This window comes from Dromiciops gliroides, chromosome 2 (assembly GCF_019393635.1).
Source record: "Dromiciops gliroides isolate mDroGli1 chromosome 2, mDroGli1.pri, whole genome shotgun sequence".
Classification (NCBI taxonomy): domain Eukaryota; kingdom Metazoa; phylum Chordata; class Mammalia; order Microbiotheria; family Microbiotheriidae; genus Dromiciops; species Dromiciops gliroides.
Window position 1 is genome coordinate 390,131,031 of NC_057862.1, and position 25,662 is coordinate 390,156,692.

Below are 25,662 nucleotides of genomic sequence, written 5' to 3' on the forward strand. Positions count from 1 at the left end.
GATAGGTGGATTTAAGAATCATCAGGATAAAGATGGTAATTAAATACATGGTAGCTCAAATGAAATAGTATAGAAGAAGAGAAAAAGGAAAACAGACCAATGCACTATTGGTAGAGCTGTAAACTAGTGCAGCTATTCCAGAAAGTAATTTGGAACTGTACCCAAAAAGCTGTTAAACTGTACTTACTTTTTGACCCAGCCATATCATAGATATATCTGTACCCCAAAAAGATAAAAGAAAGAAAAGGACCCATGTGTACAAATATATTTATAGCAGTTCTTTTTTTTTTTAAACTTAATAGTATAGTGTGGGTCAAAAGTCATGAAGGAGTCTGATTTTTTAATGACTTCTTGAAAATTATCTTTATATACATATATATATAATGCAAATATTTCTTATACTGTATATGATGCCTTGGTATTGTAAAAAAAAAATAAAGGAGTCATTAAATATTGAAATCCCTTCATGACTTTTGGCCCACTGCATTTTATTTTTTCCCAATTACATGTAAAGAAAGCATTCAATATTAATTTTTGTAAGATTTTGAGTTCCACATTTTTCTCCCTTCCATCCTCTCCTGCCTCCCCAAGACAGCATGCAATCTGGTATAGGTTATACAGAACAATCATGTTAAATATATTTCTACATTTGTCATGTTGCAAAAGAAAAATAATAGCAAAAGGGAAAAACTATGATAAAGAAAAAAACAAAAAAATAGTGAAAATTGTATGCTTCAATTTGCCTTCAGACTCCATAGTTCTTTTTCTGGATGTAGAGAGCATTTTCTATCATGAGTCTTTTGGAATTGTTCTTGCATCATTGTATTTCTTAGAAGAGCTAAGTCTATCACAGTTGATCATTGCACAGTGTTGCTGTTACTGTGTATAATGTTTTCTTGACTCTGCTAGCTTCACTCAGCATCAGTTCATATAATTCTTTCCAGGTTTTTCTGAAATCGGCCTGCTCATCCTTTCTTATAGCACAGTAGTATTCCATTATGTTCATATGCCACAATTTGTTCAGCCATTTCCCAATTGATGGGCATTCCCTCAGTTTCCAATTCTTTGCCCTTATAACTTTTTTGTGGTGGCAAAGAATTGGAAACTGAGGGGATGCCTATCAATTGAGCAGTGGTTAAACAAATTATAGCATATGAATGTGGTGAAATACTATTGTACTCTGAGAAGGGAATGGTTTCAGAAAAACCCATAAAGACTTGCTGAATTGTTGCAAAGTAAAATGAACAGAACCAGGAACACAATTTATACAGTAATAGCAATATTATAACAGTGTTCAACTGTGAAAGACTTAGCAACTCTGCTCAACACAATGAACCATTACAATTCCAAAGGATTTATGTCTACTGCCAAATAGAGAGCTGTTGGATTGAGGGCAGATTGAAGCACATTTTCTTCTCTTTATTTTTCTGTTTTTCATTTTGTTTTGTATGACTATACATATTTGGAATGGGTTTTATTTTTCTTTCATTTGCAGTTAGTGGGGAAGGGAAAGAGGAGAAAGAAAATTTGGAAATGAAAATAAAATAATTGAATTATTTAAAATAATCATAAAATGGTTGTACTCCACTAGCAGTGTGCTAGTGTGCCTATCTTTGCACAGTTCCTCCAACACTGAATATTTCTGTCTTTTGTCATCATTTCCAAATAATAACAAAATTCATTCAGAGAAACAAATGATCTAAAATACCAGTACAAATAATGAAAAGTTTAGGAATGCAGAGGCAATAGCACTTCCAGATCTAAACTATACGGTAAAACAACATTCATAAGAACCATTGTGGTACTAGTTAAAAAACAGAGAAGTAGAACAATGAAACAGACTGAACAAAGAAGAATTAGAGATAATTAAATTCAGTAGCTCTGTGTGAAAACTGAAAACAATAACTACTTTGGAAGGAAGTTCCTATTTGATAAGAACGCCTGGGAAATCTAGAAAACAACCTGGAAGAAACTAGACTTGGACAAATATCTAACACCATATTCCATAGTAAATTCAAAATAAATTTGTGACCTGATTATTAAATAGTATATACCATTAAACAAGTTAAAAGAGAAGCAAATCAGATAACATTTACAGCTATGGGTAGGAGGTGTGTTATTAACCAAATAAGAATAAAGGCAATCACAAAAGATGAAATAGAGAATTTTGATTTCATGACATTGAAATGCTTCTGCATAAATTAAATAAATGCATCTGGGATAGAAGGGGAACTATTGCATAAGAAAAAATCTTTGTATGAATTTCTCATGCATATAACTTAATATAAAGTTATCAAGGCATTGCTCAAAAATTGTTTACTCATGGCATGCATGATCAGAAAAGTTTAGAAACCACTGTATTGGACAACTATACAAAGAGTGTTACTTAGTCTAATTGTTCGCCTTTGTATACTTGGTTTGCTTCTTACTTGGGTTAGGAAGAAAAAGGTTATGAAAATGAATGGAATGTGAAATAATATTGCTGGACAGAGAGAACAGTGTTTTCTAAGTGCATGTGTTAAACTATGTCAGACAGTGAATAATGCCCTTTGTCTTGTTCACCCTTGCCTTGTGACTCCTTGCTGTTACATAATTCCTAAGTGCAAAATGGGATATTGTTTAGCATAAACTATAGTTGGTGGTTACAAATAGCTGGAGAAACTGTAAATAGTTTAAATTGTTTTTTGAAACTGTAGTATCAATTTCAGAGTTTTGGTCTCTCAAACAATTTATCTGCTAAAAAAACAGACAAACTGCTTTCAAAATCAGTACTATACTATGAATTGACTGAGCAAGAAGCTCCCTCTGGATTGTGATAGGTGCTCTTTCAAGAACCTGATAATGACACTATAATGTATAACCTTTGATTTGAGGAAATTACTTATTTTTTATACCAAACAGCCTAGAAGTAAATTTAAATTCTAATGTGTTCTGGTTATATACTTTCAATTTATGATAAACATTTAAAAAAAGTAATTCTTGTATTTTTCAACTATCCATTTTTACTGAAGATAAGATCTTTGTTAATATAAATGGTATCTCTTTAAAAGGGGAGATCTTGAATTTACTTTGCAGTAGTGATTAGACTTCTGAGAAAGAAATAGGATTACAAAAATCAGTTTTTAAATTACAAAATATATGCTAATTTATTTAGATAAGAATTCAAGCAGAGTTAAACTGAAAGTTATAAAGGAAATTAATTAGCATAATTAATCTGCCTAATAACCCAAGAAAACAAATAAATCTCAAGTACTTAGGAAGTCCTGTTCAGTACAGTGAGTTTGCTTAGTGTTTGCCAGGCAGCACTTGGATTTAGTACTGCTTTAGCAAAAGCTTCTAGAGTGTGTCAGATTTTTTGACCATTTGGGGAAGCAGTCTGTGGAGCATGAGTGTTTTAGTTATTCTGCGTATGAGTTGTAGCAAATTATTTGTTTTTGTTTGGTCCTATTAGGTTGACTTTTTTATTGTATAATTTGGCACCTTAAATTCTCCCCCTCCCCCATTTTTGTGCTATATCCAGCTAGTTATGTTAAGAAAGTATTTACTTTAGGATGTGCTGTGTTTTGTTGTTGTTTTTTTAAGATAGATGTGTATTTGTTTTTAAAGGGGAAGTGGTTAGTTTGAATGCAGGAAATCATCTCTGCAAATGTATTTTGATCTCCATCTTTTTCTCTTTTATTTAGAGGTATAAAAAAATCAAATAGTATTGTCAGAAAAATGTCATTGTAGTTCAAGAATCAGCAACATAAATAAAATTTAGATTCTCTAATTGTTCTCTTTTTTACAAATACAACTTGGCTTGGGTCAGCTACCAAACACTCCAGGAAAGACGTTTCTTTGCTCTGTTTTTTATGTACATCCTGTAAGCAGTCATATCTCTGTGGGTTTTTTTTTAACCCTCTGTATATCTATGCAGAACATCCTGCTGTTGGTTTCTGATCTTTGATTTTATATAGAAATGATCAAATTTTCTTTTTTCTGTTCCCTTCAATAAGAAATAGATTGTAATAGAGAGTTTGTAAGATTGAATAGTGCCCCATTTTGAAACAAGTAGGAACAATAAATGTAGGGAGTCCTTAGCTTATATAACTGGAAGATCATGAAGATATGACAATTGGCAACAGGGAATCAAATTAGAGGACAACTTTCTATTTTTTCTTTTAATGACCTAAACAAAAAAGTCTGTTAAAACAGCAACCTCAAATTTTTTTTAATCTCTACAGTCAGGAAATTTTAAGATAATTATAATTTTGAACATTGCTAGGTTAGTACATGCTAATAATGAAATATAGTAGGCTAAAACGTTTATATTTGAGATAACATTATTCAGTTTGTCAGGTTTGATTATTGTAGTCTGAGTCCAAGACTAGAGAATGGAAAATCTATCCATTTGCCCATAAGTAAATTTCAACAAGAGAAAAAAGCAACTGTACTAATTATAGCTCAGAGAATGTGTTTTACACTATAGTAGCTTAAAAATAAAGATATTGACAAAAGTACAATTTATTGGTAGTCTAAGGAAATAGTTATTCAAACATTTCAGGAATTTTTAAAAAATCTATTTTTACCTTATGTAATATGTTTTTCCTTCCTCTATTGTTAGTAATAATATTTTGTTAGTATAACTTAGTTCTTTTCAGAGAAAATTTGGATTGGGATGATTTTACATTGGAAGGAATTTAAAAAGTGTTTCTGCTAACTCCTAAGTGTGTAATAGGATGTTTAGGATGTTATTTTTTTTAAGTTATCGACTGCATTGTTTACTTCCCTTTTAAAATTAATAATTTATGAATTGTTACTCTTCTTGCCTAAGTTATTTTATTTTGATCACATAAAACAAAGATTAGAAACACTAAATTTATATTCTGATTCTTTCTTGTGACATTTTATATGTTAATATTTCTGAATATCCAAGTAGAAGAACTTATTCATAGATCTAGATGAAGAAATATTGTGTGCTTTTGAATTGTTTCTCTACTAACCTCAGTTTCCTGTTGACTTTTACATTTAGTACATCATAGGGAACCAACCTTTAAGGATGAAAAGAGATTAAGCATTCATTCTTTGTAGTGTAACCCCTACTTGGCATTTTAAATGCTTTAAATCTCTTTTCTATACATAGATATTATAATGATAGATCTGGAATGTACCACAAAGTTCATCTAGTGTCAATCTTTCATTTTTATTTCTGGGTGAAACTGAAAACAATATAATTCAATTCAACTATTTATTAAGCTCCTTCTATGTAAAAAGGGCACTGTATTAGGTGCTGGAGAAAAAAAAATGAAAAACAAAAATGAAAATGACCCTTGTCTTCAGTAATTTCCTTTTCTTTTGGACTTGGAGAAAAGGAAACTAGTTGATTAAAGTTACCCAACTAGTTGTTAGCAAAGCTAGGATGGAGTTTAGTCAGCAAATTAAGCAAGAATTTATTAAGTGCCTATTATGTGCTAGGCTCTGTTGAAATAAAATCAAAGCAATGTCAGGGAAGACAATATAACATTTTTAAATATAGAAGTGTACAAAATATATACAAAACGATTACCAAATGATTTGGGGAAGAAGGCACTAGTAGTTGCAGTGACCACAAAAAGCTTGATGGATGTAGTATGGGGGAAATTTACAGGGAGGAGCTGAGATATTGGACTATCATTACCTAGTGCTCTAGAGTGGTCGGAGAAAGTGATCAGGGCTTGGGGTTGGCATTCCAGGGTGAAAAGCAGTTGTGGGCTAGATCTAGGCTGTACATTGAGCAATTTGAGAAGCAAACTGCAGTTGTGTGACTGTGACCCTGGAAACAAAGAATGGAGGAGAGTCTTAGTTGCAGCCTCCAGCATAGTTTGAAACCTGCAGAGGATTAAGCAGGGCAGGAAATCCAGACCCAAGGGGAGCCTGCAGATCTGTCACTCCAAACCTGTTAAGCTTTCCAGGTTGGATCACAAAGGGGTTTAAAAGAATAGACAAAGGATAGCTTGTGATTGGGCTTTGAATGAGGAAGAGGGAAGAGGAGAGGCGAGTAGAAGGAGATTGCACCAAAACTGGAGCACTGGAGCTGGACACACTCCTTCTGTTTCACCAGCTTCTTCTTTATAAACCAGAGGCAGAGATCCAGCAATGAAGAAAAAGGAAACCCAATTTCCTGAGAGGTGATGGGCTTAGAGTGCAGAATGAGACAGACATTTTCTTTTATTGTTTTTCCCAGTATTAGGGTGGGCAGTGAAAGGAAGATAAAATCAATGTTTATTAATTGACAATGTAAAATAAAAGTTAACGTGAAAAAATAGAATGTGGCACATGGGCTAAGCCCTGAAAGAAACACAGGATCCTGAGAGATGAAAGTAAGGAGGGAAGGGCGTTCCAGGCATGAGAGACAGCCAGTCTAAAGGTATGAAGGGAAAGGAGAAGAAACACATGTATAGTACCTACTGTGTGCCAGGCATTGTGCTAAGTGTTTTACAAATATCCATTTGATCCCTACAATAACCCTACAAGTTAGGTGCTGCTATAACCCCCATTACAAGGTCCACAGGCAAGAGATGGAATACTGTATATGAAGAACAAGAAGAAACACAGTTTAGCTCAACTAAGGGTTCTTAACCCGACAGCTACAGATCCTCCCCATAAGAGGTTTCTGGAAAGATTTCAGGAGGGGGGATGTCAGTGAATTTGGATGGGGAAAAATTACATGTTTATTTCCACTAACCTATAACTAAAATTTATCATTACCTTCATTCATTTAAACACATTATTATAGACTTCCTTAGATTGCCTAAGGGATCTGTGATGCAAAAAAAAAAAAAAATAGGTTAAGAATCCTTGTGTTAGTCCAAAGTATCCGTACAGTGAAGTTATTTGTAATTAGGCTGTGAGGTATGTTGGGGTCTACTTTTGAAGGGTTTTAAATACACAAAGAGTTTATATTTTATCCTGAAAGTAATAGGGAGCCACTGGAGTTTATTCACTAGCAACTCTCAACCTGTGCTTTTAGGATATTTGGACAGACATAGTTAGGATGATGGTCTGGAGAGGCTAGAAACTTTATTTTTTAGGGTAGAGACTTTTGAGGCAGGTAGACCAATTAGGAGGTTTTCACCGTAGTTTTGAGGGCCTAAATGAAGAGAAGGGCCAGGTTGGAAATATGCTGTGGAGGTAGAGGTGATTTGGAAACTGATGGGCTACATGGGGTGAGGGAGAGCAAGGATTTGATGATGACTCCAGGGTTGTAAATCTGGGTGAGTAGAAGGTTCATGACTCCACAGAAAGAGGATCACTTAAAAGAGATATAGGGCTGGGGGAGGGGATAAGGATATTAAATTCTATTCTTGACACTTTAGAATTTGAGATGATTGTGGAACATTACATTCCACATTAGGTAGTTGGGGTTGTGAAACTGAAGTTCAACATCAAAACTGAGGCTAGATACATAGATCTGGGATTCATCATCATAAAGATAATTAAATCCATGTGAGAAGGAGAGAAGAGATGAGAGGAGAGAAAGAAAAAGACAAAAGGGCTCATAATGGACCCTTGCCTTATACTCACGGGGGAATGTTGAGAATGATGATATCATAATGCAGACTGAAAATCAACAGGCAGAGACATGTAAGAACTAAAAGAACAGAGACAGGAAAACACAGAAAATATGCAGGAGAGTAATGTGATGGGAAATAATGTCAAATGCTACTGAGAAGTACAAACGTATGATACAAGGGCAGCTAGGTGGTGTAGTGGATAATGTACCAGTCCTGGATTCAGGAGGACCTGAGTTCAAATCTGACCTCAGACACTTGACACTTACTAGCTATGTGACCCTGGGCAAGTCACTTAACCCTCATTGCCCTGCAAAAAGAAAAAAAGTAAAAAAAAATTTTTAAGTATGATACAGATACAGTAATTTAGAGATTATTGGTGACTTTGGAAAGGACTGTTCTGTGTAATGATAAGGTCAAAAGCCAGATTATAATAGGTTTAAAAAAAAATACAGAGGAGAGGAAGCAAGACAACAAGATAACCAGCTTTTTCTTAGGATTGAGCTAAAAGAGGGTCAGGAGTAATATAGGACAAAAGACTTGCAGAGATGGTGGTGTCTAGAGAGGCTTGTTTATGGATGAGATGTAAGCAAATTTGTAAGTAATAGAAACTGGACATTAGGGGTCATAATAGTAGTGAAAATTGTCTGGAGAAGGCAGACTTAACTAGTGCTAAGTAGAGCAAATACAATCTTAGAATGAATTAATAGAAGTATTATAACCAGAACAAGAGAAATAATAGTCCTGTTTCACCTTACATTTCACCAAGAAAAAAAATTGAGTCCATTTGCTGAGAGTTTCTTCTTTTGCCCTCCTCATCTCACATTACTCAGATATCTCCCCCAATTATCTCTTCTTTCACATCTGTCTCAGATGATGATGTGGCCCTTGCTCTCTACAAGGACCCTTGTTTCTGTTCTTTCCCATCTTCTCCATCAGATTGCCTCCATTATCATTCCCTTTCCTTTTTAAATCTTCAGCCTCTTCCTATGTACTGGTTCTTTCATTACTGCCTATAAACATATCCATGTTTCTTACAGCCTTAACAAATTCTCATTTGATCCTTCCAACTTCACCAGCTATCATTATATTTGTTGTTGTTCAGCCTTTTCAGTTGTGTCTACTTTTTGTGACCCCAATTTTGGGTTTTCTTGGCAAAGTTTTTGGGGTAGCTTGCCATTTCCTTCACCAGCTCATTTTACAGAAGAGGAAACTGAGGCAAACAGCTAAGTGACTTGCCCAGGGTCCTACAGCTAGTAAGCATCAGAGGTCAGATTTTAACTTATGAAGATATGTTGTCTCCAGGACTGGTCCTCTATCCACTGTGCCACCTTGCTGCCCTATCATCCTATATGTTTATTGCATTTTATTTTTTCAATTAAACATTTTCTCTCCCTCACATCTCCCCCATCTCAAATTGCAGAAAGAAGAAAAGCCAATATGCACATTCAATCGAAGAACATTAATTCATTGGCCATACCCAAAAATATTTGTTTCATAGTGCCTTCTCATCCATCCTTAGATTTAGAAACTTTGATCAGTTTTTTGTCTTTAGTATACTGCCTCGTTTTTTTGCATTAGTTTACATGATATAGACTTCTTAGGTTTCTCTGAAACCATCCAATTAATCATTTCTTACAGCACAGTATTATTCCATTATGTTTTATACCAGTTTGTTTAGCCATTCCCAAACTAATGGGCACCCTTTTAGTTTTTTCATCTTTACACAGTTTAATAAATTTTGGGGGCAGGGAGGATGGAGTAAGAGAGATAGTGGTCAGAAACAAAATAGACTTTTGAGGAGGGATAGTAAAAAGAGAAGAAAGAAAAAAAAATGAGATAGAAGGAAATACACAGTTAGTAATCATAACTCTGAGTGTGAATGGGGTGAGCTCATCCATAAAACAGATAGCAGAATGGATTAGAAACCAGAATCCAACAATGTATAATTTATGAGAAACACATTTGAAATAGAAAGACACACACAGAATTAAAATAAGGGGCTGGAGAAGAATCTAGCATCCTTCAACTGAAGTTAAAAAGACAGGGGATAGCAATCATAATCTCAGACAAAGCAAAAGCAAAAATAACTCTAATTAAAAGAGAAAATCAGGGAAGCTACATTTTCCTAAAACGTATAAAAGTATAGACAATGAAGTAATATCAGTACTTGTCATATATACACCAAATGGCAGAGCATCCAAATTATTTTTGAACATTAAAATTATTTTTTACATTTAATTTTAATTTTTCTCAGTTACATGTAAACAAAATTATTAACACTTGTTTTTTGAAATTTTGAGTTCCATATTCTCTCCCACTCTTCTCCCCTCCTTGAGAAGGCAAGCAATTTGATATAGATTATATGTATACCGTCAGAGCATCCAGATTCTTAAAGGCACAAATAAAACCAATGAAACCAATATTAGAGGGAAAGCAGGACACTAGGGAAAGTTTTTTACAGCAGGTTTCTCTGATAAAGGCCTCACATCTCAAATATTTAGAAAACTGAGTCAAATTTATAAAAAATAGGGCCATTCCCCAATTGATAAGAAGTTTTCAGAAAAAGAAATCAAAGCCAGAAATTCTCTATATATTGAAACAACTTTGAGATACGATCTCATGCCTATCAGATTGGCTAACATGATAGAAAAGGAAAATGACAAATGCTGGAAAGGATATGGAAGAATTGGGACACCAAAGCACTGTTGGTGGAATTGTAAACTAGTCCAACCATTCTGGAAAACAATTTGGAAGTATGCCCAAAATTGTGCATACTCTTTGACCCAGCATTAATACTACTACTGTGTCTCAAAGAAACCAAAACAAAAAGGAAAAGGACCCTTATGTACAAAATTTGTGATGGCAAAGAATTGGAGATTGAGGGCACGCTTATCAATTGAGGAATGACTGAACACATAGTGATATATGATTGTGCTATAAGAAAGAATGAAAAGGATAGTTTTAGGAAAACCTGGGAAGACTTATATGAACTGATGCAGAATAAAGTGAGATGAACCAGGAGATCATTGTATACAGTAATAGCAATATTGTAATGATCAACTGTGAAAGACTTAGCTACTATGATCCAATACAATTCTAAAGGGCTCATGATGAAAAATGCTATTCACCTTCAGAGAGAGAGAGAGCTGATAAACTCAGTGCAGATTGAAATATAATTTTTTCACTTTCTTTATTTTTCTTGCTTTTAAAAAAAGTTTAGGTTATGCATGTTCAATCATGCAAAACATATTACGATATTAGTCATGTTGTGAAAAAAGACAATAGTCAAACCCAAAGCAAGGGAAACCCCATAGAAAAATTTAAGTGGAAAATAGCATGCTTTGATCTGATTCCATCAGTCCTTTCTATGGAGGTGGATAGTATCTTTCATCATGAGTCCTTTGAAATTGTCTTGGATCATTGTATTGCTGAGAATAGATAAGTTATTCACAATTGATCATCAAACAGTATTGCTGTTACTTTGTAAAATATTTTCCTAGTTCTGCTCAATTCAATTTGCATCAGTTCTTATAAATCCGAGCTTTTCTCAAATCTTTTTTTTTTTCAACATGGCTAATACAGAAATAGGTTTTGCATAATTCCACATATATAGTTCTCAATGAGGGGGATGGAGGGAGAAAACTTAGAATTAAAAAAAATTAAATGAATGTTAAATAATACATTTTAAAAAATAAATAAAAGCACACTTTGTATTTGAAAAATATATGGAGAAATGAGAGAGAAGTAGAATACACTGAGGAGGAAAGGAAGGTCAGGGGAAATTATTTTACATAATCAAGGTGAACAAGTAGGCACTTACACAAACAAAGAATGGACAGAGGAGAATGATTGATTGTTAAACCTCAGTCTTATCTGAACTGGTTAAAAGAAGGAAGAACACATACACACTTGGGTATGGAAATAACATTTAATTCAACAAGGAAATGGGAGAGAAAAAGGGGAAAGTGGGGAGGGAGATTCAGAGAGGGTAGATTAAGGGGAAGGAGTAGTCCTTAGCAAACAATCTCTAAGGATGTATAAAAACATTTGTAGGTCTTTTAAATGTGGCAAAGAATGGGAATCTGAAGGGGTGCCCCAAAATTGGAGCAATCAATGAAGAGTTGTTCTACACCTCATTCTATATTATACAGTAAGTGGTTATCAAAACTCTCTGGTATTGTTTAAAAATAGTTAGATCAATGGAACAAACTAGACAGGAGAATCAGAAACAATATAACTTAATAACACAATGTTTGATAAAATTGGAAAACATAAATTACCTAGGAAAAACTCATTGCTGGGAAAACTAGAAAGCATTCTGATAGAAATTAGGCTTAGACCAACACTTTATACCATATTCTACTATATATATGCTACCTTAATATTAACAATCATTATTTTTAAAAATCAAAAAAGAAACAGACTAAATACATCTTACAGCTATGGATAAAAAATATATTCTTAACCAAATAAGAGGTATAGATAACCTGGATTACTTGAAACTTAAAAACTTCTGTACAGACAAAATTAAGGCATTAGAATAAGAAGGAAGTGGTCAAATGGGGAAAAAATTTTTTTCTAGGTCATGGGAAATGAGTAGGTTGAGTAATTGAGTTATTAGAGTGTTGAAGTTAGAGTCAGTGTATATTTTGAAGTTTCTAGATATGAGGATAGGGATTGATGAGGTGGAAAAAAAAAGTGAGTCATGTACCAAACTCATTAAGGAAGAAAGGGGAATGATCTACATGTTTCTATATAGCAACTATTAGGATTTTTTTAAACTACTAGGATTTTGATTGGGTAGTAGAGATGAATCACATGAACCTCAATGGAGGAGAGGTTACTGAGTGATCAAGGTGGTGAGAGAACTTTTCCAGGTGGCACTGGACAGCAAGAAATATTCAACTCTCCCACCTCAACCAGTGAACTGATAAAATCAATGATGGTATAGTCAGTATTGTAAAGGGTGGCCAGGGATACTATGTCACCAGAAGGTTGTGAATTATCTGTAATAGCTAGAAGATGGAAGGAGTAAGAGAGGAAAAGATTTAGAATGAAGCGAAGTTTGTTGCCTATGGAATAGGCATTCCAGAAGATACAGTGGAAGGGAGAGGATGATGCTTGGTTGGAACCTTGGGGAGAGTTCAGATGGGTGAGAAAAAAGAATCCAGAGTGGGGCAGGATAGGGAATGGGGTTTGAATGATGACCTATAGGGGTTAAGAATCACTTTGATGTGTAGGATATGATTGGTGTGAGACTTTCATCACTGAGTGGAGGAAGGTGCCACTCTTTTTCCCAAAAGAGGCTTGGAATAAGGCTGGAGACAAGTTCACCGGGAGATGGAAGGCTCAAGAAGACCCATTTTCCACTCTCATCTTCAGCTCTGAAGGCTGGAGATTAGGCTGTTTCGCTTACACAGTAGGAGATGAAAGTCCCACTCTCTAGTGACATTCTTCTTCCCTCAAGAGACAGGCACAGCAGCAGATGGAAGACCTAAGGGAAAAGGGAATGTTTTCCCAATTGCACAGGAGGTTCTCCACATCACTTTTGGGAGATCAGGTTGGCAGCAGGAGATGGGAGTTGCCTTGTGCTGGCACAAATGGAAGTCAGCCTGGCCCCTTGCCACCTTCACTCATGGGACACAAACAGAAGGAGATGGAGGACAACTAGGTTAGAAGAAGGTCTGGCTCATTTTCTTGTTCACTTATTCAACCTATCAGACCATTTCCTAGTCTCCTTTGCTGATTCCTCATTCAGACCCCAGATCCTTTAACCATTAGTGTCTACCTAGGTTCTATCCTAGGCCTTCCCAACCTCCCCCTCCTCACCTCCCCAGGGCAATGAGGATTAAGTGACTTGGCCAGGATCACACAGCTAGTTAAGTGTCAAGTGTCTGAGGCCGGTTTTGAATTCAGGTCCTCCTGAATCCAGGGCCGGTGCTTTATCCACTGCGCCACCTAGCTGCCCCCTATCCTGGACCTTTTTCTCTTCTCCCACTAAACTACACTTGGTGATCTCATCAGTTCCCATGGATTGAATTACTATATTGATGATTCTGGAACCTACCTATCCTGCCCCAAATTCTCTGCTGACCTTTAGTCTTTCATCTCCTACTGCTTTTCAGACATCTCAAACTGTATTTCCAGCAGGCATCTTAAACTCAACATCTACAAAACTGAATTCATTATATCTCCTAATCCCTCACCCCTTCTACCTTCCCCCATTACTGTGGAGGGCAACTCCATCCTCCCAATCCTTCAGGCTCACAGTCTGAGTCATCCTCAACTCACTATCTCTCAACTTCCCTTCCCCCTATATTCAAGCTGTGTTTGATTTCACCTTTGCAACACCTCTTGAATATGTTCCCTTCTCTCCCCTGACATTGCCACCACTCTAGTACATAACCTCATCACCTCATGCCTGGATTATTGCAATAGCCTTCTTGTGTGTCTGCCAGTTTTTCCCACTCCAATGCATCCTCCATTCAGCCACCAAAGTAATTTTCTGAAATCACAGATCCAACTACATCACCCTTTCCCTACTCAAGAAACTCCAGTGACTCCCTGTCACCTTCAGGATCAAGTACAAAATCCTGTCTTTGGTATTCAAAACCCTTCATAACCTAGCTCTTTCCTACCTTTCCAGTTTTCTTAACACCTTACTCTTTTGTAATGGTACTCTGATCCAGTGATACTGGAGGTTGTGCCATGAACAAGAAACTTCCTTTGCTTTAGACACTTTCTCTGGCTGTCCTCCATGTCTGGAATACTTCTCCCTCTTCATCTCCTCCTCCTGTCTTCCCTGACTTCCTTTAAATCCCAACTAAAGCCTGTCTTCTACAGGAAGTCTTTCCCTAACCCCTATTAATTCTAGAGCCTTCCCCTTTTAAAATTATTTCCTATTTATCCTGAAAATAGTTGTTTGTAATTTGGGTTGTTGTTTTTTTTTTGCTTGTTGTCTCCCCCATTAGTTGTGAGTCTCTTAAGGTCATGGATTGTCTTTTGCCTCTTTTTGTGTCCCCTGGTGCTTTGTATGGTGTTTGGCACATAGTGGGCACTTAATAAATGTTTATTTAGTGACTGAGGATTCCCATCGAGCCCTGGCATGGTTGAGGCAACTAGGTCAGTAGAGTGCCAGTAGATAGAGTGCTGGGCCTGGAGTCAGGAAGACATGAATTCAAATCCAGCTTCACATATTTCCTATCTCTCTGACCCTGGACAAGTCATTTACCCTTTGCTTGCCTGCATTTCATCATCTGTAAAATAGAGATAACAATAGCGTCTACCTTCTAGAATTCTTGTAAGGATCAAATGAGATAATAATTGTAAAGTGCTTAGCACAATTCTTGGCACATAGTAAGCACTATATAAATATTAGCTGCTACTGCTGTTGTTGCTGCTACTACTACTAACAACTATTACTAAAAACTCCTCTTCCTCCTCCTCCTCCTCCTCCTCCTCCCACCACCACCACCACCACCACCATCACCACCACTACTAGCAAGAGTATTGCCAACGGGGCAGCTAGGTGGCGCAGTGGATAAAGCACCGGCCCTGGATTCAGGAGGACCTGAGTTCAAATCAGGCCTCAGACACTTGACACTTACTAGCTGTGTGACCCTGGGCAAGTCACTTAACCCCCATTGCCCCGCCAAAAAAAAAAAGAGTATTGCCAACATTCTGGGCCCAGAGGCTTTGTCCTTGGTTGAAGGTGGGAGAGATGGTAGGTAGCCCTCCTCAGCCCATAGCTCTTATTTCACCAGAAGTTATACAGTAAATATGTCATTTGTGCTTTAAAAAGACCCCAGGTTTGCTTGCAGATATGAGCATAAGAAGAGTGGCAGCTTGTGAGTGATTGTGATGTGATATGGTTTTTGTGTTCTCTCATAGATGAAATCAAGCATAAACAAACACAAAATTCATCTTGTGCTCAAATCAGTCCCTAGTATATCAATTGCATTGGAATACATTCATGTTTTTAAAAGAAGCATTAAAACAGAAATAACCATAGTCTATTTTTTGTGCTTGAAACTCTTGGCAGCTTTGGGCTAATATATCCTCGTTGAAGACGTTTTTAGATTCTTATTTATGAATTCTCTGACTAACTTATTAAAAAAAACTTCATACATTCCAAATAATATGGTGTCTTGCAAAAAATATAAGTATTTAATACTCAGGAGGCATAAGGGAAAAAGAAACAGGAGGTGGGAAGTCATCTGAAATTTTTTTGATAGGTCAGTGGAGAAATTTTAAAAAATCTTTTAGAACTGAAATGTTATACTTCTGGGGTGGGGGGGAACAGATTTTTCAGTGCCACTTAAAAGGAAATGACAAACAGTAAAATTATTGTTATGAAGATCTTTATTTACCTATAGGCATAAGAAGCAATACCATTTATTGGGGGGGGGGGGATAGGGTAGGGCAGTGAGAGTTAAGTGACTTGCCCAAGGTCACATAGCTAGTAAGTGTAAAGTGTCTTAGGCCAGATTCGAACTCAGGTCCTCCTGAATCCAAGGGCGGTGCTTTATCTGCTGCACCACCTAGCTGCCCCAGCAATACTGTTTAAAATATATAATTGCTTATTGATTGTGTCTTTTTAAGATATTTTTTCTTAAGTCTTAAAAATGTTAGGAAAATGTGTTTGTAATAATGAGTAACTGTCTTATGATTCAACAATGAATTCAGAAATGGAATCTTATATTGTATTGTTTAAATAAACAAGTAGCAGCTTACGGAAACAAAAATAGGGCTTTCATATTAGAAGTTCCCTAGAACAATAGTATGTTCTTAGGTGGCAATACAGAATGGGATTCATAAGTGATTATTGATCTTTAGTAGCTGGGAAGTGGTCAAGAAAGAATAAAATGCTACCGTATTCCTGCTGGGGCTCTATTAAAGTTTGATACATAATGGTATTTTTATATTGGTTTTTTTAGTTTATTTCTGTTTTTACAAATGTGCTGACATACCCTTTGACCCAGCAATTCCACTTTTAGGTCTTTTTCCCAAAGAAATCATGGAAGGGGGAAAGGGACCCACATGTACAAAAATATTTATAGCTGCTCTTTACGTGGTAGCAAGGAATTGGAAGTTGAGGGGGTGCCCATCAATTGGGGAATGGCTGGACAAGTTGTGGTATATGAATACAATGGAATACTATTGTGCTGTAAGAAATGATGAGCAGGAGGAGTTCAGAGAAACCTGGAGGGTCTTGCGTGAGCTGATGATGAGTGAGATGAGCAGAACCAGAAGAACATTGTACACAGTACATCAACATTGAGTGTTGACCTACTGTGATGGACTATATTCTTCTCACCAATGCAATGGTACAGAAGAGTTCCAGGGAACTCATGATAGAAGAGGATCTCCAAATCCAAGAAAAAAAAAGAAAGAAAGAACTGTGGAGTATAGATGCTGATTGAACCATACTATTTCTTTTGTTTTGGGTGCTGTTGTTTTGTTTTTTTTTTTCTATTTTGAGGTTTTGCATTACTGCCCTGATTTTTTCTCTTATAACAGGATTAATGCAGAAATAGGATTAATGTTATTATGGATATATATATATATGTGTGTATATATATATGTATATGTATATAGATATATATATAAAACCTATATCAGATTACCTGCTGTCTAGGGGAGGGGGGAGGGAGGGGAGGGAGGGAGAAAAATCTGAAATTGTAAAGCTTGTATAAGCAAAAGTTGAGAACTATCTTTACATGTAACGGAAAAAATAAAATACCTTATATGTAAAAAAAAACCAAACCAAAAACAAAAACAAATGTGCTGACATTCTATGGCTATAGGAAAGGATGTTTAGATACTCTATTAACAACTTTATATAAACTTTGTATTCAATAAAAACATTCAAGGTGATAAGCTTCCTTACCATAAAAGCTAAAGAGGTTCCCTCAGAAGAAAGTTTTTTTCCTTATCTTCTACTCAGCAAAATTGTTTGGCTCAGTTTTCTCTGTTATTCCCTATTCAGCTACTTCAATTCATATCTAGTATTCATTTTCTCATTAAGATTCTAAATCTATATTGGAAACAAAACAAAGTGCATCATGAAACAATTATGTTAATGCCCTTTTAAAAGCAATTATACAGCCAAAGGAGGACATAAAAGAGTTATTAAATGACATAGGAGTTGAAAGAAGAAGAACTAGAGCAATTTTTAAATAGATGGAACTCTGAAACTTTCTTGTTGCCCCTTGTTAGTTTCTGGCTATTATGAATTAAACATTCAAAGATTTATTGTTGAGGAAATGTCTTCTTGTATCAAATTTTGAACTTTTAAAGAAAATAATTTTAAGAATTGTTTTCCTAGAAATATGGTATTTAAAATTATCTCTTTTAAAAAGTGGGGGAAGAGAGAAGTGGAACAGTAGCTAAAAAGTATTTGGGGAAATATTGACTTTGGGAATTTTTTTAAAGGAATTAAAAAACTAACAACCTTTCTCACATTTTTAGCTTTAATACTATATAAACAGATTGCAAAACTGAAGGTATTCTATAAATATCATTGATAAAGATTTGTGAATGTGAGGTCTTATTTTGGGAGCAGTTGCAATATACACAGGTAGGATAGCTGTCATTTTAACAGGAAAAGGGTTTTTGTATGTGCTGGAGTAAGTATGGGGGAGAGGGGCAGTTAGGAAAAAGAAGTTTGGATTTTTTTTTCCATACTGTACACAAAGGAAAGTCAAGGTTTATGGACAGGAAGAGAGCTAATAAGAGGCTCAGCCAAAAAAAAAAAAAAGTGGTAACTAAAATAAGCAGATTGTAGGCAAGAAACAAGTAGTTTCGTGGTGAGAACAGGTAACAAAGCTCTGAGAAAGAAGGGAAAAAAAACTTAGGGAAATTCAGTTGGAAATTTTAAGAACATCATCTTCGTTTGGGAAGTTTTATGGTACAAATAGAGAATAAAATAAAGGAACTAGGTATAAATTAGCACCTTGGGGTTTTTACCCTATGATGTGACTGAATTGTGTCAAGGAAGTGAAAAATCAGTATCTGACTAAATACTTACTTACAAAGGCAGGAAACCAATAAAGTACATGAAGGAGGGGAGGGGAAATGATGTTCGATGTTATCAACTATGCTTACATAAAATGAAACAAACCTTCATGGTTTACTTAATTTAGGCTTTTCATTTGAAAGTCCAACACAAGAGTTTTATAGTGAGAAAAAATGGGCTTTTTCCAAAATTAGGAAGTCAGAGTACCTTTCCATGTTGCTTTATGATTTCTAAGTCTCAGCCTTGTTATCACCCTTTTAGTACATCATTGCCACACACCAAGTGTATTATACAACTTAATGAAATGCTATATGTCAAGGAAGCCTGGCATAGAGGAGCTATATCAGGTTCAGGGAGACCTGGGTTTAAATCTTCACAGTAATATCCAGATTATGACACAATGGGCAAATTATTTAACCTCTTGGTTCACAAGGCAACTTTCTGAGATGACATATTATAGATTAATTGAGTATCTGAATGGCATTTGCATGTTAGTAATGTCCAACTCTTTGTGACCCCATTTGGGGTTTTCTTGGCAAAGATACTGGAGTAGTTTGCTGTTTCCTTCTCTGGATCATTTTACAGATGAGAAAACTGAGGCAAACAGGGTTAAAATGTAATCATAGGTCTAGACCAGTGGTACAAAGAAGGGTGTGTATTTATAACATATACTGTAAAAACACATACATAACTCAGTTTTTTGTTTTTATAAAAAAACCAACTTGCTACATAATCAGATAATGCAATAAGATCCATTCTGGTTCTTCCCTCTTTCCCCTAGTTATTCATTCAGTCTTCTCCAAGTAGTTTGCCATGTTTTTATTTGTTATTTATCTTACATGCAAACATGTATATATGTATATAGTTTTTCCTGTTAGGAGAAAAGGGTGATTGACAGTGTCAAGAATGATGAAAATTGAGGAAAGACCATTCGATTTGACAATTAAGTGATCACTGGTATCTTTGGAGTGAGTAGATTCAATTGAATGATGAAGTCAGAAGCAAGGGTGCACTGGTAAATGTTTAACAACTAGCTCTCCAAAAATTCAAGGCATGCTTTTATGTTAAATATGAATTATTAACATTTTCTGCTATCACTTTCTTAAGTCTAGCAACCAGTAGAGCAATAAACAAAGTCCTGATTTTAGCATTTGCTGACTTATAAGTTGTAAATACACTTGAAATTAACTATGGGGAGCCAGTAAGAGCTATCTCCAGCACACTCCTAGTCAGAAGACCGACTGAAGAGAGCTTAGTGAGTGAGAGAAGAAAGTGGAGGTATGGATTATAGACAGCCTCCTCAAGGAATTTAGTTATAAAAGGGAAGAGAGATACCAGAGGATAATAAGGTTGGACAGATCATGGACTTGATTGATTACTTAGTATTACTGATCTGCTTCCCCCACCCCCTTTTTAAAAATTGTTTTTACAAAGAATGGTTCTAAGTAGTAAAGTTGGGAAAGACATACTTACAAATTATAGTAATGTAAAAACAAAAGATGTCACTTTTTAAAATATTTTTTAAACTAGGGTAAGAAGAATAAACAATTCTGAAGAATTAAGGAGGATCCTATACAATTTATGATGATTTTCTGGATTGGGCCTGACATAGTTCCATTCAGTGGTTCAGTTTCATGCTTAGAATGAAATGAAAAACTCAGGCCATATAAAATATACTAGAAGGAATGTTACTCAGAAATATCAAAGGAAAGATATTCATTATAAACCCAGCATTGGTTGAATTGGATTTAGCTCCCTTGTTTCCATGTTTGCCACTATGGTGTTTCTAATCAGAAGGGCATATTGACTTGAGGGGAAGTGGGAAATCCACCAAGCCTGAGGAATACAGACAACTATGCTGGGCTTTGGTGCTTTAGGAACCAGGAAACTACAGTCAACAATTTGAGCCTTAGTCCCTGGACCAATTAAATCTTGAGAATGGTTTCATTGTTCTTTTGGCAGGGGGGGGGGGGTTAACATATGTAGAAGTATTACTGCTATGGGTCCAATCAGATTAGTAGTAGATGTTGCTCCTACCACAAAGGAATACTGATTTTTCAGTTATAACATAAAGACCAATTTAAGATCCAGAAGAGAAATAAAGATGTACAATTTTACTATACATATTTTGAGAAAAGCAGTGTTAAAAAGGATAGAACTGAAATATAAAGGGTAGAAAACTACCCAAGGAGTACCTAATTATAGTGGGTTTAAAATAAACAGGTTGTAAATTTTTTTAATGATTATTTTGCTGAGTGACTAAAGCTATTGCTTTGTATTTTCCATGAGTGTAAATCAGAGTATGATGGGGGTTTTTTTGTTTTTGTTTGTTTTTTAATTTTCAAAGGCACGGCAACAAGCTCAATTACGGCATCAAATGGCAGAAGATAGCAAGGCAGATTACTCATCCACTCTTCAGAAGTTCAACCATGAACAGCATGAACATTATTATACTCACATACCAAGCATCTTTCAGGTAAAAGAATTGTGGGTTGTTGTTTTTTTTTTTTTTTTAAATCATGTTCACAGTTGTGACTGTGATTTACAAATAAATATAATCTAACTTTCTCACTAAACCAAATCATTTAAAAAATTTTTTTCTTTCATAAAAATATTTTATTATTTTCCAGTTACATGTAGAAATAGTTTTCAATATTTGTATTTATAAGATTTCTAGTTTAAAATTTTCCTCCTGGGGCAGCTAGATGGCGCAGTGGATAAGCACTGGCCCTGGATTCAGGAGTACCTGAGTTCAAATCTGGCCTCAGACACTTACTAGCTGTGTGACCCTGGGCAAGTCACTTAACCCCAATTGCCTCACACACACACAAAAAAATAAAATAAATAAATAAATAAATAAATAAATTTAAGATTTTCCTCCCTCTCCAAGACAGCAAGCAGTCTGATTATATATGTACAATCACATTAAACATATTTCTGCATTAGTCACACTGTGAAAAAAGGATCAGAGCAAAAAGGAAAAACCTCAAAAACCAAAAACAAATAGAAATAGTATGGAAAGCCAAATCATTTTTTAAGAAAAAACTTAGTACACAACATTAAGATCCTGAAAAATTATAATTTTAGGATTTTCAAGGAATAAATAGAGTGGTACACCAAAGAAACATTTTAAAATGTGTCCTTTGGAAAGGATTTGGGGTTAACTCTTTTTTTTTTTTTTAGATAGGCAATTGGGGTTAAGTGACTTGCCCAGGGTCACACAGCTAGTAAGTGTTAAGTGTCTGAGGCCGGATTTGAACTCAGGTACTCCTGACTCCAGGGCCGGTGCTCTATCCACTGCGCCACCTAGCTGCCCCTGGGGATAACCCTTAGTAATATCTTGCCTTACCTTAAAGATAAATAATATATTGATGTTTTTCCTGATATCTCAGATTTATTTAGCCTGAGAATCCCCATTCTCTACTTCAGCATTTTAAAACATTCATAAAATGTGAAACTCAAACAGGGGTTGACATTTCTTTCAGTTTTGTTTTGGTTCATTTTTACTTGAGCAGGAACATTACAGAAAATTAATAGTTTTATAGAAATAGCAAACAGAAATTTACAGAAATAGTAAACTTCAGTTTCTTGTTGAAGACATACATGGACTTATATTAACACCACCAACAGAGGGTTTCTTCAAATGTAGGGAACACTCATTTTATTTCAATTTCAATGGAAGTAGTAGGTGAAAGCAGTTATTCATATGAAGATAAACTTTTCTTGTGGAAAACAATGAGAAAGCATAAAACATTAGATGATACATTCAAATGAATAAAGTCATGTTAAAAAATAAAGCATCATTGATGTTTGAAACCTTACTACAATCAGATTTGGGGATGACCTGATAAAATCTATGCAATATGAATCTTAATGACATTTTTAGATCACTCTTTATTCTTTAAAGCAGTGATGTCAAACTTAAATAGAAATGGATCCCTGCTGGCTGAGCATTGACTCAGAGAGTTTTATGGGCTACAGCCTGCGAATTTGACACCTGCTGAAAAGCATGTCCAATATTCAGATGCAATTAACTGGTCAGTGACTCTCTTTAATTGACCTCCTCATCTCTGAAAGAACATCTTGGCTTTTGCCTTCCTTCTGTTTGGGGAAGTCTTTGGCTTCCCACTCTATTACTTTCCCTAGCACCAAATAAAAGACCACTTTCATTCTTAAAAAAAAAAAAAAGAACATTTTGAATGTTACCATCCTGGGGAAATAAAGCTTTCTTAAATCCTAGAAAAATATTTAAATTGATCATATACAAAACATAATGTTTCAGAAAATACAAGAGATGGAGGAGAGGAGGATAGTCAGAATTGGTGAATCAATGAAAACTTATGCTGAGGTGGATCGCCAAGTGATACCAATCATTGGGAAATGTCTGGATGGAATAGCAAAAGCAGCTGAATCTATTGATCAGAAAAATGTAAGTATAGAACTTTGATTATAGAGCCAGTGTTTCAGTATATGGTGGCTTCATTGTTTTAAAAGTGCTTTCCCAAACTCTGTGTTTCAATATGTGGGAGAACATTGGGGAAGATGATATGTGCACTACATTTTTTATCTGTATGCAGAATTTTGTCATTCTGATTTATAAAAACGAAGTATTTAGTTTGTCGTGGAAAGCCTTTTCATAGCTTAGTATCTAAATCACTTTTGCCTTTCATAAAACATGAATAATATCTTCATTAAATTTACTAAACAGTTATCAAATCAGACTAGTTATTTTTGAAGTATATCTTAATTGCTTCTTTGCTAATTTGAAGAGTCTTGCTCTTTTGCAAATTCTTTAAATTATGAAAATAGTCATTTTCTTTAGTTTTTTATTAATATTTGTAATTGAATGTTGGGATAACTGTCAGTTTTACTATTTAGTTTCTTTAGTCTCATATAGATGAGGACATTATTTGTTGGCTGTGGACAATATTGCCAATAGGGCAATTTTCTAAGCCTGTTCTTTGAGAGAACCCTCTCTTTACTCAAAAAAGATAGAGATGGGGGCAGCTAGGTGGTGCAGTGGTTAAAGTGCTGGCCCTGGATTCAGGAGTACCTGAGTTCAAATCTGGCCTCAGACACTTGACACTTACTAGCTGTGTGACCCTGGGCAAGTCACTTAACTGCCGTTGTCCCGCCCTGCCCCCCCCCAAAAAAAAGATAGCGATAGCTCTTGGGAAAGGAGATAGTAGTTCTCTTTGGTAGTATTAAACATACCTGAAGCTTACATCAAGTTGTCATCCCATAATGCTCCCAGACTAAATCCAAGAATAGGTAGGTTTTTTTGGTTTGTTTCTCAGGTGGTGGGTGCTTTAAGGGGCAAAAGAACAGGATAAAATAAGAGAAAGAATCACTGGTTAGGGTGGAAGGCACAGTGATCATCTAGTCTTACCTGTACCTGAACAGAAACAGCTTACTGTGTACCAAACACTGACAACTAATTATCCATTCTCCCGTTCAAGGTCTCATGCAAATCTGACTTGGAAAGTGAAAGTTGGAGTTTCTAACCAGGAGTTCAGAATCTATAAAGAGATCTGGGAGCCTTACTTGTCATCTCCTAACTGCTTGCTACCACTCTGCCCCAAGAAGGGTTTTCTGCAGTTTCCAATTGGAAGGGGAGTGGAGTCTTTGAGTAGCAGAGTGACAGAGTCATATCAATGTTTTAGAAATATTATTAAAGAAGTTATATAAAGGATGGATTGGAGAAGGGGCCCTGATGGAGGCAGGAAGACCAGTTAGAAAGCTATTGCATTTCTCTAGGCTGCAGAAATGGGAACTTAAACTGGAATGGGACAAAGGGAGTTGAATGGGTCCCTGATCTGAGGTAGAGTTTGCAGAGTTAGATTTAATAGATTTTGGTAACTGATAGGATGTAGGAGATGAGGGAGAATGAAGACAACTGGACGATTGAAAGGATAGTAAGTAACACTGTCAACAGAAACAGGGAAATGGAGGTTTTTTTGTGATGAGTTTAATTTTGCAAATGAGTTTGAGGTGTTAGTGGTATATTCAGCACAGATGAAAAGATTGGATTCTGTCTCTGATAGAGAGTTATTGGTATAGATTTGACAGTCCAGCTACATGGAGATGATAAAGCTATTGGAGGGGTTGAAATTACCAGTAAGGAGAGAGAAAAGAGGGTCAAGGACAGAACCTTAGTGATCACCCTGATCAAAGAGGAAGGAAGAACATGAGGAACTAAGAAGACAGAAGTCATAGAGGTAGGAAGCAAATCATGAGAATTCAGGTTATGGAAGCCAAAGGAGAAAAGATTACCAAGAAAGAAAGGGGTGATCACATTGTCAAGTGTCTATGATGGAGAGGTATAAGAGGATAGGGATGGAAAAAGTAATTGGATTTAAAGATTTTTTTTAAAGGTTATTAGGACACTTGCAGAGTTGTTTTTGTTCACTATTGGAAGGAAGCCAGATTACAAAAGCTTAAGGATTTATAGATTGTGAGGTAGCAACAAATGTAATATTTCATTTTGTATTACAGTTATTTATAGAAATTTTTGGAGGAAAGACATAGGATGATCAACTGATCAAGGAAAAAATTGTTTTGTTTTAAAGTAGGGAACATGGATATTTTTGTTCATTGAAGAAGAGAATGGCACTGGTAGCAAAGTAAAGTGACAGAAAAGGGGAAATGGATAAGATGGGATTCAGGATAAAAGTTATAGATTTTAGCTGAGACTGGAGAGAACGATATATCTATAAGAATCTTGAGAAGCTTAAAAGAAGACTTAGAGTCAGTTATATTCAATATCAATAATGTAATAGGGGTTATTCTGTTGTTGAGATGTCAAACACACATCCCAACAGCCTGTGTGCAGCTCACAACACTCCCAGGTAGGCCCAAACCAGATTAAAATGTAATTGCTAAATCTTAAATAAATGAAAATAAAATAAAACATAGACAATGTTAATATGTGATTTTTCTGTAACGTGGCTTTTATTAGTGGCTTTATTTGAGTTTGTCACCACTGATTTAATGGATGGTACAGGGAATAGAGTTGGTGCTTAAAGCCATTGTGTGGGGTATGTAATAATCATTAAGAATTGAGAAATGGCATGGTTCCCTGCCATATAGAAAGGTTCAAATCTTGACCCTGCT

General features: G+C 35.6%; 1 protein-coding gene across 17 annotated transcripts in view; it reads left to right on the forward strand.

Moving 5' to 3' along the window:
• FNBP1 (formin binding protein 1) overlaps nucleotides 1–25,662 on the forward strand; it is a 182,910-nt gene that overhangs the window by 123,228 nt on the left and 34,020 nt on the right. For all 17 annotated transcript variants that reach the window (XM_043982570.1, XM_043982568.1, XM_043982572.1 and 14 more), the window contains exons 7-8: nucleotides 20,897–21,025; nucleotides 22,832–22,978. In XM_043982570.1, the coding sequence (XP_043838505.1) occupies nucleotides 20,897–21,025; nucleotides 22,832–22,978 (276 nt within the window). The remainder of the gene's footprint in view (nucleotides 1–20,896; nucleotides 21,026–22,831; nucleotides 22,979–25,662) is intronic.